The 17204-nt window shown below is 43.3% G+C and overlaps 1 protein-coding gene across 12 annotated transcripts in view; it reads right to left on the minus strand.

The window, feature by feature from the left end:
* Positions 1-690: 690 nt before the first annotated feature.
* The window catches only part of ARAP1 (ArfGAP with RhoGAP domain, ankyrin repeat and PH domain 1), a 324988-nt gene continuing 308474 nt past the window's right edge, over positions 691-17204 (minus strand). For all 12 annotated transcript variants that reach the window (XM_073612624.1, XM_073612632.1, XM_073612623.1 and 9 more), the window contains 2 exons: positions 6061-6098; positions 691-1833 (listed from right to left, as the gene is read on the minus strand). In XM_073612624.1, the coding sequence (XP_073468725.1) occupies positions 6081-6098 (18 nt within the window). In that variant the 3' untranslated portion in view covers positions 691-1833; positions 6061-6080. The remainder of the gene's footprint in view (positions 1834-6060; positions 6099-17204) is intronic.

Below are 17204 nucleotides of genomic sequence, written 5' to 3' on the forward strand. Positions count from 1 at the left end.
ACACCCCATAGAGGATGGGAACACACAAAGATGGACAGGACACCCCATAGAGGATAGGAACACACAAAGGGTGGGCAAGACACCCCATAGAGGATGGAAACACACAAAGGTGAGCAGGACACCGAATAGAGGCTGGGAACACACAAAGGTGGTCAGGACACCTCATAGGGGACAGGAACACACAAAGGTGGGCAGGGCACCTCATAGGGGGCAGGAACACACAAAGGTGGGCAGGACACCTCATAGGGGGCAGGAACACGCAAAGGTGGGCAGGACACCTCATAGGGGGCAGGAACACACAAAGGTGGGCAGGACACCTCATAGGGGGCAGGAACACACAAAGGTGGGCAGGACACCTCATAGGGGATGGGAACACACAAAGGTGGGCAGGACACCTCACACAGGATGGGATAGAGGATGGGAACACACAAAGGTGGTCAGGAGACCCCATAGGGGACGGGAGCAAACAAAGGTGGGCAGGGCACCACATAGAGGACGGGAACACCAAAAGCTCCCAGGTAGACAAGACTAGAGACATGAATTCTGGTAGGGGGCTCTGCCTGTTACACCATCAAAGACCTATAAAGAAGACCAAAGCTAGAACTAAAATATCAGTATTAGTTATATTGCCCATTTTGAACTTTTTTTTTCTCTTTAAATAATGTAGACCTTGGGGGGTACACCAAAAAATACACATTAAACACTTTTCTTTTATTAACAAATGAGAATTCAATAAAAACATCTAGATCCCAGATTGTCATCTAGTTTCTCTGTTAAATACAAACCAAGTATCTTAGTATAAGATGTTACATGGTGGTCAGAACCAGGAGGACACGCTAGGCCCAATGTCGCCATCCTGATTTTAGAACCAGAGAAGATCCAGAAGATGATGGTCTTCATACCACTAGATATCAGTTGAATGATGATTTGGTGGATGGTTGGGCAATGCATCTCTTCAATTTGTGTCTGAAGTTGGTACCCATCTTAAATGTTACAGTTCTTCATGAAATGTCCAGCAGACCATATCCTAAAAAAGAGGGTACCATTGTCTTGGAAACCAAAATGATGGCCTTCAAGAAGCTCCTGGAGAAGCTGTTCTACACACATCCAACCGGAAGGGAAGGCCCAGAACACATTGAACAAACAGCTGTCCGTGGAATCTATAAAGATCCCTCAATAGGAGCTCAAGTCTGTAGCTGGACCAACATAAGCCTGTGGTTTGACCTGTTTACCCTAAAATCCTCCATGACCTCCACCAGAATATGAGAACCTTAATGGTGGGTGATAAGGAATGATCATAGATAACGAATGGTCACGATAAAGATGATTTTTCATGATGAAACACAGATAATCATCAATTATTATGAAAAATATGTAAGGAAGAACTGACAAACAGGCTCAAGGTGAGCCATTGTTCAGCCATTTCTCAGCCCCCCTGCAGTGAAAGGAGATACATGAAATGGTCATACCCACTGCATGCCATTGGGGGTGCCATAATGTATGTGATCAGTTGTAGCCCATTCAATAGACATTTAATCAGTTGCATTTCCTAGGCTGTGTCTATTTTGTTAGTGCATTGAAAAAAAACCCATAGAAATCTTGAAGGAAGAAAAGACTATCTACAAGGCATCGAGTTCCTTTATACACATCCCAAGTCTTGCAGGTTTGTCTGTAACGCAAGTACAGTCGCAATCCGTTTGCTATGGCGATCTCACACATGCGCACACATGCAGTAGTCCAAAGTCCAGAATGGTCAACACGTCCTGGAGGCAGAGAAGACCTCCTACAATGAGTTGGATCCTTCCAGCAGGGTATCTCCAACGTAGTTCACACCTAAAAAAACGGAGAGTTTCATTATCTATTACTATATATTACTTTATTAATGCCTTGATGCCATCTCTAGAAGGCCCTTTTAACCACTTCCCATGCCTTGGGCCGTTTATAAACAGCCAATGGATTATTTTTACAAACGGTTGAATGGTCTTCCCCCCCATCACCTTTACTGAGCTCTCCCAGCCAATTGAGGAACCAGTTAGGGATGCGACCGGCAGCATCAGCTTTCCCAGACACAGCGAGAGGAATTTATTTTGTTCCTCCTACTCTGTGATGTCAGAAACTGGAAGCGACAAGGATTTTGTCACTTCCGGGTTCAGTCTGATGTAAACAAGCCGTTACCAGCTAGTGAAAGTGTTTGATTAAATCGATCTTGGTTTGATCAGAGGCTTTGGAGATCAGGGGAGAGACCAGGGGTCTAATAGACCCCAGATCTCTCCATACAGAGGACCTGACATGGCCCATGCCATCACAAGGGATGTTGTTCATCCCTTCGATAGCAATAAAGTTGATAAAAAAAAAAAGTACAGTGTTACTTTAAAAAAAAACAATAAAAAATATAGTTTTTTAAAAGAACCCTTTCCTTCCAAGGCAAACGTGCACATCAGTCCCACACACGTATGTAAATAGCAATCACACCACACTTGTGAGGTATCACCGCAAACATCAAAGTGAGAGCAATAATTCTAGCTCCAGACCTCCTGTGTAGCTCTAAACTGGTAACCTGTATAGGCTCTTAAATTGTCGCCTATGGAGATTTTTAGGTACCGTAGTTTGGGCCTATGCAATTTTAAAGCGTGAACATGTTTAGTATCTATTTACTCGGCATAACATTTTCTTTTATATTTTACCAAACAATTGGGTATTATGTTGTGTTGTAAAATTCATTAAAGTGTATTTTTTCCCCAAAAAAATATTCAGAAAATATTGTGTGACATAAAAATTTGCAACACCCATCATTTTATTGTCTAGGGCTTCTGCTTGAAAATAAATAAATACATTAAAAAAAAAAAAAAAATATATATATATATATATATATATATATATATATATATATATATATATATACAGTATATATATATATATATATATATATATATATATATATATATATATATATATATATATACACAGTATCTCACAAAAGTAAGTACACCCCTCACATTTTTGTAAATATTTTCTTCTACCTTTTCATGTGACAACACTGAAGAAATGACACTTTGCTACAATGTAAAGTAGTGAGTGTACAGCTTGTATAACAGTGTAAATTTGCTGTCCCCTCAAAATAACTCAACACACAGCCATTAATGTCTAAACCACTGGCAACAAAAGTCAGTACACCCCTAAGTGAAAATGTCCAAATTGGGCCCAATTAGCCATTTTCCCTCCCCGGTGTCATGTGACTCGTTAGTGTTACAAGGTCTCAGGTGTGAATGGGGAGCAGGTGTGTTAAATTTGGTGTTATCACTCTCACTCTCTCATACTGGTCACTGGAAGTTGAACACGCCACCTCATGGCAAAGAACTCTCTGAGGATCTGAAAAAAAGAATTGTTGCTCTACATAAAGATGGCCTAGGCTATGAGAAGATTGCCAAGACCCTGAAACTGAGCTGCAGCACGGTGGCCAAGACCACACAGCAGTTTAACAGGACAGGTTCCACTCAGAACAGGCCTCGCCATGGTCCACCAAAGAAGTTGAGGTCACATGCTCAGCGTCATATCCAGAGTTTGTCTTTGGGAAATAGACATATGAGTGCTGCCAGCATTGCTGCAGAGGTTGTAGGGGTGGGGGGTCAGCCTGTCAATGCTCAGACCATATGCCGCACACTGCATCAAATTGGTCTGCATGGCTGTCATCCCAGAAGGAAGCCTCTTCTAAAGATGATGCACAAGAAAGTCTGCAAACAGTTTGCTAAAGACAAGCAGACTAAGGAATGGATTACTGGAACCATGTCCTGCGGTCTGATGAGACCAAGATAAACTTATTTGGTTCAGATGGTGACAAGCGTGTGTGGGGGCAACCAGGTGAGGAGTACAAAGACAAGTGTGTCTTGTCTACAGTCAAGCATGGTGGTGGGAGTGTCATGGTCTGGGGCTGCATGAGTGCTGCCGGCACTGGGGAGCTACAGATCATTGAGGTAACCATGAATGCCAACATGTACTGTGACATACTGAAGCAGAGCATGATCCCCTCCCTTCAGAGACTGGGCCGCAGGGCAGTATTCCAACATAATAACAACCCCAAACACACCTCCAAGATGACCACTGCCTTGCTAAAGAAGCTGAGGGTAAAGGTGATGGACTGGCCAAGCATGTCTCCAGACCTGAACCCTATTGATCATCTGTGGGACATCCTCAAACGGAAGGTGGAGGAGCGCAAGGTCTCCAATATCCACCAGCTCTGTGATGTCGTCATGGAGGAGTGGAAGAGGACTCCAGTGACAACCTGTGAAGCTCTGGTTAACTCCATGCCCAAGAGGGTTAGAGCAGTGCTGGGAAAATAATGGTGGCCACACAAAATATTGACACTTTGGGCCCAATTTGGACATTTTCACTTAGGGGTGTACTCACTTTTGTTGCCAGTGGTTTAGACATTAATAGCTGTGTGTTGAGTTATTTTGAGGGGGCAGCAAATTTACACTGTTATACAAGCTGTACACTCACTACTTTACATTGTAGACAAGTGTCATTTCTTCAGTGTTGTCATATGAAAAGATAGAAGAAAATAAGTACAAAAATGTGAGGGGTGTACTTACTATATGTATATGTGTGGGGGTTCTAAGTAATTTTCTTGCAAAAAAAAAATGCTTATTTTTACATGTAGGAGAGGAATGTCAGAATTGGCTGGGACTGGAAGTGGTTAATGGGCTTTACAGCTCTGGAGGTGGCATGACTTCTGTATCATATGATCATTGTATCGGCGCTCACAGCAGTCACATTATTGAGAGCCCATCCTACTGGGTCCCAATCAGTGTGCTGGGAGAGCTCCATGAGCATGCTCTCAGCACATAACGTCAGACCCCTTGTGGGTGCATATACAGTGCCTTGAAAAAGTATTCATACCCCTTGAAATTTTTCTAATTTTTTTCATGTTACAACCAAACACATAAATGTATTTTATTGGGATTTAATGTGATAGACCAACACAAAGTGACACATAATTATGAAGTGGAAGGAAAATGATAAATGATACAAATAAATATCTATAAAGTGTTCGGGGTACATTTGTATGGCGCCCCCCGGAGTCAATACTTTGCAGAACCCCCTTTCTCTGCAATTACAGCTGAAAATCTTTTTGGGGATGTCTCTACCAGCTTTGCACATCTAGAGAGGGACATTTTTGCCCATTCTTCTTCTTTCCCAAATATCTCAAGCTCTGTCAGATTGGATGGAGAGCGTCTGTGAACAGCAATTGTCAAGTCTTGCCACAGATTCTCAATGTGATTTAGGTCTGAACTTTGACTGGGCCATTCTAACACATGAATATGCTTTGATCTAAACCAGGGATATGCAATTAGCGGACCTCCAGCTGTGGCAAAACTACAAGTCCCATCATGCCTCTCCCTCTGGGTGTCATGCTTCTGGCTGTCAGAGTCTTGCTATGCCTCATGGGACTTGTAGTTCTGTAACAGCTGGAGTTCCGCTAATTGCATATCCCTGATATAAACCATTCCATTGTAGCTCTGGCTGTATGTTTAGGGTCGTTGTCCTGCTGGAAGGTGAACCTCCGCCCCAGTCTCAAGTCTTTTGCAGACTCTAACAGGTTTTCTTCTAAGATTGTCCTGTATTTGGCTCCATCCATCTTCCCATCAACTCTGACCAGCTTCCCTGTCCTTGCTAAAGAAAAGCATCCACATACCATGATGCTGCCACCACCATGTTTCACGGTGGGGATGGTGTGCTCAGGGTGATGTGCAGTGTTAGTTTTCCGCCATACATAGCGTTTTGCTTTTAGGCCAAAAAGTTCAATTTTGGTCTCATCTGACCAGAGCACCTTCTTCCACATGTTTGCTGTGTCAACCACATGGCTTCTCGCACCACAACTCAATTTCACCCCCAGACCATCCTGTGTCGCCTAGCAACTTCAATTTCCTTTACATCTACCAACATCAATGTAATCAAGAGTTTAGGTGTGTTCTCACATTACATCGTTTTTTGGGAATCTGAAGCAGATTGTACAAAGATTGTAGAGTCAGGTTGTATGGTGTATGACAAAACAGAACTTACCTGGAGAACCTCCACCACTCTCATACATTTCCCAGAAGCTGCAATTAACAAGAAACACAAAGTTAGAGACCAAGCTGAATCTGGTTCTATTTATCCTTCCTTGGTTCCATCTTCCTCCTCATCAACATTAATAAAACCTTTCTGTTTTCATTATATACAGTGGGGCAAAAAAGTATTTAGTCAGCCGCCAATTATGCAAGTTCTCCCACTTAAAAAGATGAGAGAGGCCTGTAATTGTCATCATAGGTATACCTCAACTATGAGAGACAAAATGTGGAAACAAATCCAGACAATCACATTGTCTGATTTTTGAAAGAATTTATTTGCAAATTATGGTGGAAAATAAGTATTTGGTCAATATCAAAAGTTCATCTCAATACTTTGTTATATATCCTTTGTTGGCAATGACAGAGGTCAAACTTTTTCTGTAAGTCTTCACAAGGTTGTCACACACTGTTGCCGGTACGTTGGCCCATTCCTCCATGCAGATCTCCTCTACAGCAGTGAAGTTTTGGGGCTGTCGCTGGGCAACACGGACTTTCAACTCCCTCCAAAGGTTTTCTATGGGGTTGAGATCTGGAGACTGGCTAGGCCACTCCAGGACCTTGAAATGCATCTTACGAAGCCACTCCTTCATTGCCCGGGCGGTGTGTTTGGGATCATTGTCATGCTGAAAGACCCAGCCATGTTTCATCTTTGCTGATGGGAGGAGGTTTGCACTCAAAATCTCACGATACATGGCCCCATTCATTCTTTCATGTACACGGACCAGTCGTCCTGTTCCCTTTGCAGAGAAACAGTCCCAAAGCATGAAGTTGCCACCTCCATGCTTCACAGTAGGTATGGGGTTCTTTGGTTGCAACTCAGCATCCTCTCTCCTCCAAACACAACGAGTTGTGTTTCTACCAAACAGTTCTACTTTGGTTTCATCTGACCATATGACATTCTCCCAATCCTCTTCTGGATCATCCAAATGCTCTCTAGCAAACCTCAGACGGGCCCGGACATGTACTGGCTTAAGCAGGGGGACACGTCTGGCACTGCAGGATCTGAGTCCCTGGCAGCGTAGTGTGTTACTGATGCTAGCCTTTGTTACGTTGGTCCCAGCTCTCTGCAGGTCATTCACTAGGTTCCCCCGTGTGGTTCTGGGATTTTTGCTCACCGTTCTTGTGATCATTTTGACCCCACGCGGTGAGATCTTGCGTGGAGCCCCAGATCGAGGGAGATTATCAGTGGTCTTGTATGTCTTCCATTTTCTAATTATTGCACCCACAGTTGATTTCTTCACACCAAGCTGCTTGCCTATTGCAGATTCAGTCTTCCCAGCCTGGTGCAGGTCTACAATTTTGTTTCTGGTGTCCTTCTACAGCTCTTTGGTCTTCACCATAGTGGAGTTTGGAGTGTGACTGTTTGAGGTTGTGGACAGGTGTCTTTTATACTGATAACAAGTTCAAACAGGTGCCATTAATACAGGTAATGATTGGAGGACAGAGGAGCCTCTTAAAGAAGAAGATACAGGTCTGTAAAAGCCAGAAATCTTGCTTGTTTGTAGGTGACCAAATACTTATTTTCCACCATAATTTTCAAATAAATTCTTTCAAAAATCAGACAATGTGATTGTCTGGATTTGTTTCCACATTTTGTCTCTCATAGTTGGGGTATACCTATGATGACAATTACAGGCCTCTCTCATCTTTTTAAGTGGGAGAACTTGCACAATTGGTGGCTGACTAAATACTTTTTTGCCCCACTGTACCTTACATTGGACTCAGTGACATCATCCTGCTCCAATACATCCTCTCAATTATCCTGATGCAAGAAGTGGGTAGGATCTTAGGAGGAGTTATGCAAATATTAAAATGACTTGATAGGTAGGTATCAGTCTTGAGGAGTGAGCATTCCTAGGCAGACCCCCCTCTTTGGCAGCTTCCCGATCGTTCCCGAGCTTACCACAACTGTCGGTAAGCCCGCAATCCATTGGATGTGGTCAATGGCTAGGCAGGAAGTCAAGTGAGGGAAAAATGGCTCTTGGAGGACTGGAGCAACGTCTAATGTCACGTCCGGGTCTCTGGATTAAAGAGATGATTTTTGGGATTTCTAAGTAACTTTTTAGCAAAAAATACTAATTTAAATTTGTAAAAGTTCCAGAAAAGGCCTGGTCAACAAGTGAATAGTTAACGCCCACACGTGATGCTGACCCTCCATGATTAAAAGAACTGAAATACAATGAATGAAAGGGGCGGGCCAGGGACAGTCAGGTTGGGGAGGAAAAAGCTAAATGATGCTGGACATCCTCCAGACAGGAATTGAGGTGGGCACCTATCTGATTTGCTGAAGGTTCTAATGCACAATGTTAGAAGCTCGCAATCAATCAGAATAAGCATTTCAGTCCATGAGAGGAGCCAGTACAACTGTGCAAGACTGGAGAGGAGGCCGGAGTGAGGATTTAAAGTGGACCTTGCACAAAAATTCATGTGTAGCTGTCTCCTCCCCCTGCTGACAAAGCACAGCATTAGGAAAATAAACCCCCAATGTAAAGAGCATTCTTCTCACTGATCACCTAAGTAAGGAACATTCTTCCCACTGACCACCAATGTAAGGAACGTTCTTCCCACTGATCACCAATGTAAGGAACATTCTTCCCACTGATCACCAATGTAAGGAACATTCTTCTCACTGATCACCAATGTAAGGAACATTCTTCTCACTGATCACCAATGTAAGGAACATTCTTCCCACTGATCACCAATGTAAGGAGCATTCTTCCCACTGATCACCAATGTAAGGGACATTCTTCCCACTGATCACCAATGTAAGGAACATTCTTCTCACTGATCACCAATGTAAGGAACATTCTTCCCACTGATCACCAATGTAAGGAACATTCTGCCCACTGATCACCAATGTAAGGAACATTCTTCTCACTGATCACCAATGTAAAGAACATTCTTCCCACTGATCACCAATGTAAGGAGCATTCTTCCCACTGATCACCAATGTAAGGGACATTCTTCCCACTGATCACCAATGTAAGGAACATTCTTCCCACTGATCACCAATGTAAGAAGCATTCTTCCCACTGACCACCAATGTAAGGAACATTCTTCCCACTGATCACCAATGTAAGGAACATTCTTCTCACTGATCACCAATGTAAGTAACATTCTTCTCACTGATCACCAATGTAAGGAACATTCTTCCCACTGATCACCAATGTAAGGAACATTCTGCCCACTGATCACCAATGTAAGGAACATTCTTCCCACTGATCACCAATGTAAGGAACATTCTTCTAACTGATCACCAATGTAAGGAGCATTCTTCTAACTGATCACCAATGTAAGGAACATTCTTCCCACTGATCACCAATGTAAGGAACATTCTTCTCACTGATCACCAATGTAAGGAACATTCTTTCCACTGATCACCAATGTAAGGAACATTCTTCACACTGAGCACCACTGTAAGGAACATTCTTCTCACTGATCACCAATGTAAGGGACATTCTTCCCACTGATCACCAATGTCAGGAACATTCTTCTCACTGATCACCAATGTCAGGAACATTCTTCTCACTGATCACCAATGTAAGGAACATTCTTCTCACTGACCACCAATGTAAGGAACATTTTTCCCACTGATCACCAATGTAAGGAACATTCTTCTCACTGATCACCAATGTAAGGGACATTCTTCCCACTGATCCCCAATGTAAGGAACATTCTTCTCACTGATCACCAATGTAAGGAACATTCTTCTCACTGATCACCAATGTAAGGAGCATTCTTCTCACTGATCACCAATGTAAGGAACATTCTTCCCACTGATCACCAATGTAAGGAACATTCTTCCCACTGATCACCAATGTAAGGAACATTCTTCTCACTGATCACCAATGTAAGGAACATTATTCTCACTGATCACCAATATAATGAGCATTCTTCTCACTGATCACCAATGTAAGGAACATTCTTCTCACTGATCCCCAATGTAAGGAACATTCTTCCCACTGATCACCAATGTAAGGAACATTCTTCTCACTGATCACCAATGTAAGGAACATTCTTCTCACTGATCCCCAATGTAAGGAACATTCTTCCCACTGATCACCAATGTAAGGAACATTCTTCCCACTGATCACCAATGTAAGGAACATTCTTCCCACTGATCACCAATGTAAGGGACATTCTTCTCACTGATCCCCAATGTAAGGAACATTCTTCCCACTGATCACCAATGTAAGGAACATTCTTCCCACTGATCACCAATGTAAGGAACATTCTTCCCACTGATCACCAATGTAAGGAGCATTCTTCTCACTGATCACCAATGTAAGGAACATTCTTCCCACTGATCACCAATGTAAGGAACATTCTTCTCACTGATCACCAATGTAAGGAACATTCTTCTCACTGATCACCAATGTAAGGAACATTCTTCCCACTGATCACCAATGTAAGGAACATTCTTCCCACTGATCACCAATGTAAGGGACATTCTTCTCACTGATCCCCAATGTAAGGAACATTCTTCCCACTGATCACCAATGTAAGGAACATTCTTCCCACTGATCACCAATGTAAGGAACATTCTTCCCACTGATCACCAATGTAAGGGACATTCTTCCCACTGACCACCAATGTAAGGAGCATTCTTCCCACTGATCACCAATGTAAGGAACATTCTTCTCACTGATCACCAATGTAAGAAACATTCTTCCCACTGATCACCAATGTAAGGAGCATTCTTCCCACTGATCACCAATGTAAGGAACATTCTTCCCACTGATCACCAATGTAAGGAGCATTCTTCCCACTGATCACCAATGTAAGGGACATTCTTCCCACTGATCACCAATGTAAGGAACATTCTTCTCACTGATCACCAATGTAAGAAACATTCTTCCCACTGATCACCAATGTAAGGAACATTCTTCTCACTGATCACCAATGTAAGTAACATTCTTCTCACTGATCACCAATGTAAGGAACATTCTTCTCACTGATCACCAATGTAAGGAACATTCTGCCCACTGATCACCAATGTAAGGAACATTCTTCCCACTGATCACCAATGTAAGGAACATTCTTCTAACTGATCACCAATGTAAGGAGCATTCTTCTAACTGATCACCAATGTAAGGAACATTCTTCCCACTGATCACCAATGTAAGGAACATTCTTCTCACTGATCACCAATGTAAGGAACATTCTTTCCACTGATCACCAATGTAAGGAACATTCTTCACACTGAGCACCACTGTAAGGAACATTCTTCTCACTGATCACCAATGTAAGGGACATTCTTCTCACTGATCACCAATGTAAGGAACATTCTTCTCACTGACCACCAATGTAAGGAACATTTTTCCCACTGATCACCAATGTAAGGAACATTCTTCTCACTGATCACCAATGTAAGGGACATTCTTCCCACTGATCACCAATGTAAGGAACATTCTTCTCACTGATCCCCAATGTAAGGAACATTCTTCTCACTGATCACCAATGTAAGGAACATTCTTCTCACTGATCACCAATGTAAGGAGCATTCTTCTCACTGATCACCAATGTAAGGAACATTCTTCCCACTGATCACCAATGTAAGGAACATTCTTCCCACTGATCACCAATGTAAGGAACATTCTTCTCACTGATCACCAATGTAAGAAACATTCTTCTCACTGATCACCAATATAATGAGCATTCTTCTCACTGATCACCAATGTAAGGAACATTCTTCTCACTGATCCCCAATGTAAGGAACATTCTTCCCACTGATCACCAATGTAAGGAACATTCTTCTCACTGATCACCAATGTAAGGAACATTCTTCTCACTGATCACCAATGTAAGGAACATTCTTCCCACTGATCACCAATGTAAGGAACATTCTTCCCACTGATCACCAATGTAAGGAACATTCTTCCCACTGATCACCAATGTAAGGGACATTCTTCTCACTGATCACCAATGTAAGGGACATTCTTCTCACTGATCCCCAATGTAAGGAACATTCTTCCCACTGATCACCAATGTAAGGAACACTCTTCCCACTGATCACCAATGTAAGGGACATTCTTCCCACTGATCACCAATGTAAGGAACATTCTTCCCACTGATCACCAATGTAAGGAACATTCTTCCCACTGATCACCAATGTAAGGGACATTCTTCCCACTGACCACCAATGCAAGGAGCATTCTTCCCACTGATCACCAATGTAAGGAACATTCTTCTCACTGATCACCAATGTAAGGAACATTCTTCCCACTGATCACCAATGTAAGGGACATTCTTCCCACTGATCACCAATGTAAGGGACATTCTTCCCACTGACCACCAATGTAAGGAGCATTCTTCCCACTGATCACCAATGTAAGGGACATTCTTCCCACTGATCACCAATGTAAGGAGCATTCTTCCCACTGATCACCAATGTAAGGAACATTCTTCTCACTGATCACCAATGTAAGAAACATTCTTCCCACTGATCACCAATGTAAGGAACATTCTTCCCACTGACCTCCAATGTAAGAAACATTCTTCCCACTGATCACCAATGTAAGGAGCATTCTTCTCACTGATCACCAATGTAAGGAGCATTCTTCCCACCAATGTAAAGGGTCCTTCTCCACTGACCACAAATCAACAGAGGCCCTTTCAACTGACCACCAATGTAAGGGAGCCCGGTTCCCCTGCCCACTAATGTAAGACAAATTTTTCCCAGTGACCACCAATGTTAGATGCATTCTTTTTCCACTGACCAAAAGAGAAACAATACAGTTTTCACTGCATGCATTTCTTTCCTGTCCATATTATGGTTTATTTAATTTCATTGTTACTATGGAAAATCATTTTGTCATTCAGTATTATTAGCAGGGGTTCCCTAAGACCTAAAAGTTATTTCAAAGGCTCCTCTATGTTAAGGAAGGCTATGTTAGAGCACGGTGGTCTTCCAACCTTGTGGTAACAGCTTGGTGAAGACCCTTTTCTATTGCATTGTGTGGAGGAACTTGAGTGGCCTGCAACCCAACCCTACTGAACACCTTTGGGATGAATTGCAGATTATGAGCCAGGTCTTCTCATCCTACATTACAAATGGCCACAAACTCCCAAAACCCAACCCTCCAAAATCTTGAAGAAGACATTCCCAGAAGCGTGGAGGCTGTTATAACCACAAGGAACTCCATATTAATAGCCATGGTTGTGGAATGAAATGGCCACCCAGCTCATTGTCAGGAACTTGAGTGGCCTGCACACCTAACCCTACTGAACACCTTTTTGGATGAGCTGTTATGAGCCAGGTCTTCTCATCCTACATCACAAATGACGACAAAATTCCCAAAACCCAGCCCTCCAAAATCTCATGGAAAGACTTCCCAGAACAGTGGAGGCTGTTATTGCCACAAAGAACTCAATAATAATGGCCATGGTTTTGGAAATGGGATGGCCACTAAGCTCATTGTCAGGAACTTGTGTGGCCTGCACAACTAACCCCACTGAACAACTTTGGTATGAATTGCCATTTATAAGCCAGGTCTTCTCATCCTACTTCACAAATGGCCACAAACTCCGAAAACCCAACCCTCCAAAATCTTGTGGGAAGCCTTCTCAAAAGAGTTTAGGCTGTTATATCCACAAGGAACTCCTTATAAATGCCAATGGTTTTGGAAGTGGGGTGGCCACCTAGCTCAATGTCAGGAACTTAAGTGGCCTGCACACCAAACCCTACTGAATGCCTTTGGGATAAACTGCTGATTATGATCCAGGTCTTCTCATCCTAAATCACAAATGGCCACAAACTCCCAAAACTCAACCCTCCAAATTATTTTAGAAATCCTTCTCAGAACAGAGGAGGCTGTTATAGCCAAAGGAATACCATAATAATGGTCAATGTTTTGGAATGGGATGGCCATCTAGCTCACATCTACACAATTTTTTTGGCCACACAGTGTATAAGTTGCAGACGAAGCACAGTACTGTGCATGGGGCTTATTTGTTCCCTTAGAGTTCCTCTTTAGTCATCTCATCTGTCCACCTGTATTCTGTATAATTTCTACCTGTAATGTAGCCCGGAAAGTCGATAAGACCGCGTCGCTCTCTGACCGCAAATGACACTGCCTCTTTCACTGAGACCCCTTTTAGCTGCGATTAGAGGGAATCTCATCCTGCTTTTGAAGTGATCAAAGAAAGCAGAGATGAAATGAAGGATATAGCGCTCTCTCCTCCTGTCTTCTACCCGCCAGACAGACAGGAACAGCGTATACTTATCTTCACATCGCCGCAACGGCTTGTCAATCACCGCACTCCTATTCCTAAGACGTTTATCATCTGCATCCCACTGAACCCATCATAAAAAATAACTCCTATTTAGACAGAATTTCTCTCTCTCTCGGCTGAAGCTCCTTTTCAAGTAGAACGGTGCCTGAAGCATGAGACTGTCAGAGCTGCTGTATATGTAAAGCAAGTGGGGGGCTGTAGATCTGTGCCGCTCTCCCTTGCTACACACCACCTCGTTCATTAGGCCTCTGGTTTTAATCTAAATGTTGAATGCGCTTTAACCACTTCAGCTCCAGCACCTGCCCACCTCTGATGGAGAAGAGCAATTCTCACATTTCCACTATGGTCCCACTGATTAGGTCATTACTTAGAGGGGAACTTCACCCCAGTAATATTTGTCTCCAGCTGCCCCCTCCTACACCGCCATCTTTAAATATCCCCATGTTGCAGGTCTCTGCACATGGGTTCTGATATCAGAGATCTTGCATGTGCCGCAGATCTCTGCCAAGCATTCGGGACATCATGTACGGACACACGTGTGGAATCTCTTGGCCCACCAAGCCCTATAGTAAAACACCGCCTCCTGGGATGTGACATGCCAATCAACAAACAGCAGGCTTTAGTGGGGTTTAACAAACAAATGCACTCCTATGACCCACAAGAGAAGTATGGCCAAAAAAGCTTTGCTCATACTTCTCTCTTAACTAAAGGTTAATAACAATTTTTTTTTAAACTGGTAGGGTTGCTTTAATGTTTTGCATATCAAAGACCATCCCATGAATAAAACAGAGAGGAGCCTAACCATCCTTTCCCAATTTTTTTTTACCTGAGAGTAGTCCTTAAAATAATTTTCAGGTGTCAGGGAACCCCTGCTAAACTTAATCAACCAGGGCCAGTGGGAAAAATACCCCCTACATTGATAGTCAGTGGAAAAGGGTCCCTTCCGTATGTAGCACGGCCCCCCTTGGGGACTGCTTGTATTTTCCTGCTCATCTGCATCGCCATGACCCTGTAAACACCATTGCGGCACCTTTAAGTAATAAGGCAACACTCAATACGTTTATATTCTATTAATGTTAACTGGAATACTTCAGATAAGATATTGTTGCACCGAGGAGGTAATGGTTCAACTGAGCTTTGAATAACAGCACAAACTCAGCAGAATGATTCCTCTAAAGCCGCGTACAAACGAGCGGAATGTCCGATAGAAAAAGTCAGACGGAAGCTTTTTATCGTCTATTACGATCGTGTGTAGGCCTAATCTGACTTTTTTTTTCGAAAATTCTGACGGACCTAGAAATAGAACATGTTCTAAATATTTCCGACGGAACCAATTCCTATCGGGAAAAACGATCGTCTGTATGCTGTTCCGATGAACCAAAAACGCCGCATGCTCTGAAGCAAGTACAAGGCGGAAGCTATTGGCTACTGGCTATTGAACTTCCTTTTTCTAGTCCCGTCGTAAGTGTTGTATGTCACCTCGTTCTGGGCCTTTGGAGTTTGGGTTGACCATAGTGTAGGCAAGACCGCTTGAATGGAATTCCCTCGGAGTTCTGTCGGAGAAATCTTCGAAGTTTATTCCGACAGCAAAACTGGTCGCGTGTACGCGGCATAATAATACCAGTTAAGACAGTTGGCAACAACAGGATACTATATACATATATGTACAATGGAATACCACTTGACATAACCTGAAGGGATAAGCAAAAGTTAAGCATTAATTCTGACAATACTTCTAGAGAGAGAAACCCAGGCCGGCTGTTCAATCTTTTTTCCTAATGAGAGATGAAGCTAAACAAGGATGGAAGTAGGGCCCTTTAAGCAGCAATGACAGAATGTCCCCGTTGCAGATCCGATGGTCTTTACCGGCAGTCGGAGCTCATTAACTATATCCAATAAGGTGTAGTAACAAGGTGGAATTATTTCTTGTGATGACTGTAGCTAAAGGTGCCTGTTTACAGTGTTCGAATAGAAGTGCAGTGAAGTGTTCCCAAGGTAAAGCTGTCTGTACACAGTGTCCCAGTGAAACAACCAAGAAAAGGTTTGCAAAGGTATGCAATTGCCAGCTCACCAATGACCAGGCCGATTCAGCACCTTCCAGACAACGACTCCTGGATAGACGTCCTGGCTGCGGACCCGCTTGCGAAGCGTGGAAGGTGGGTTGCTGGACTGTAGAGTTGATGCTGGTCAGATGTCCGATGAACAGCAGGCAGTGCTGGACCCCTTCTCAGGCGAGGATGCTGTACTCCGCGTGGTAGGCCGCGACCTCCCTCTCCTTGCACAGAGAGATCTCTCACGCACAACACCCAGGAAGAAGAGAGCCTGGGGCAGGGTCTTTGTTTTTTTTTATAGCTCTTCCCAGCAGTCTCTTAGATGGTAGCAAAGATCCCTGGGATATGTAGTCCGGGTGTATAGTCATGCAGAGGAATAGATATCTGGTGGAACTACCAATCCCACAATCCCTTTGGTTGGGTTCACAAATATGATGTCAGTTTAGTAACGCTGGGCACTAGAGGAATATGATATACAGATAGGGCAGGGAATAACTGTTCGGTGCAATTGTAGTCCATATTGCTACACATTGGTGGCCAGTAGATAAAATTACCTCCCTTACTGTGGTGACCAGAATGCCACCTGTACAGACAGCTGGGGAGATCTCTAGTGTCATGCCGTTGGCTCTGACCAGAGGTGTTGGACCCAGAAATATGCAGGTTCCTTAAGATGACAGATCAATCAACCATAGGTCAAGGAACCCCTCTGGAGGAACGCTAGGGTTCCACAGAACTCTGGTTGAGTATGGCTGGTCTAAACAGTAACAAATGCTATACAGCAGCTTTGTTTTTAACAGCAGTGCGAGTCATT

The sequence above is a fragment of the Aquarana catesbeiana genome, linkage group LG02, assembly GCF_042186555.1.
Source record: "Aquarana catesbeiana isolate 2022-GZ linkage group LG02, ASM4218655v1, whole genome shotgun sequence".
NCBI classification, from domain to species: Eukaryota; Metazoa; Chordata; class Amphibia; order Anura; family Ranidae; genus Aquarana; species Aquarana catesbeiana.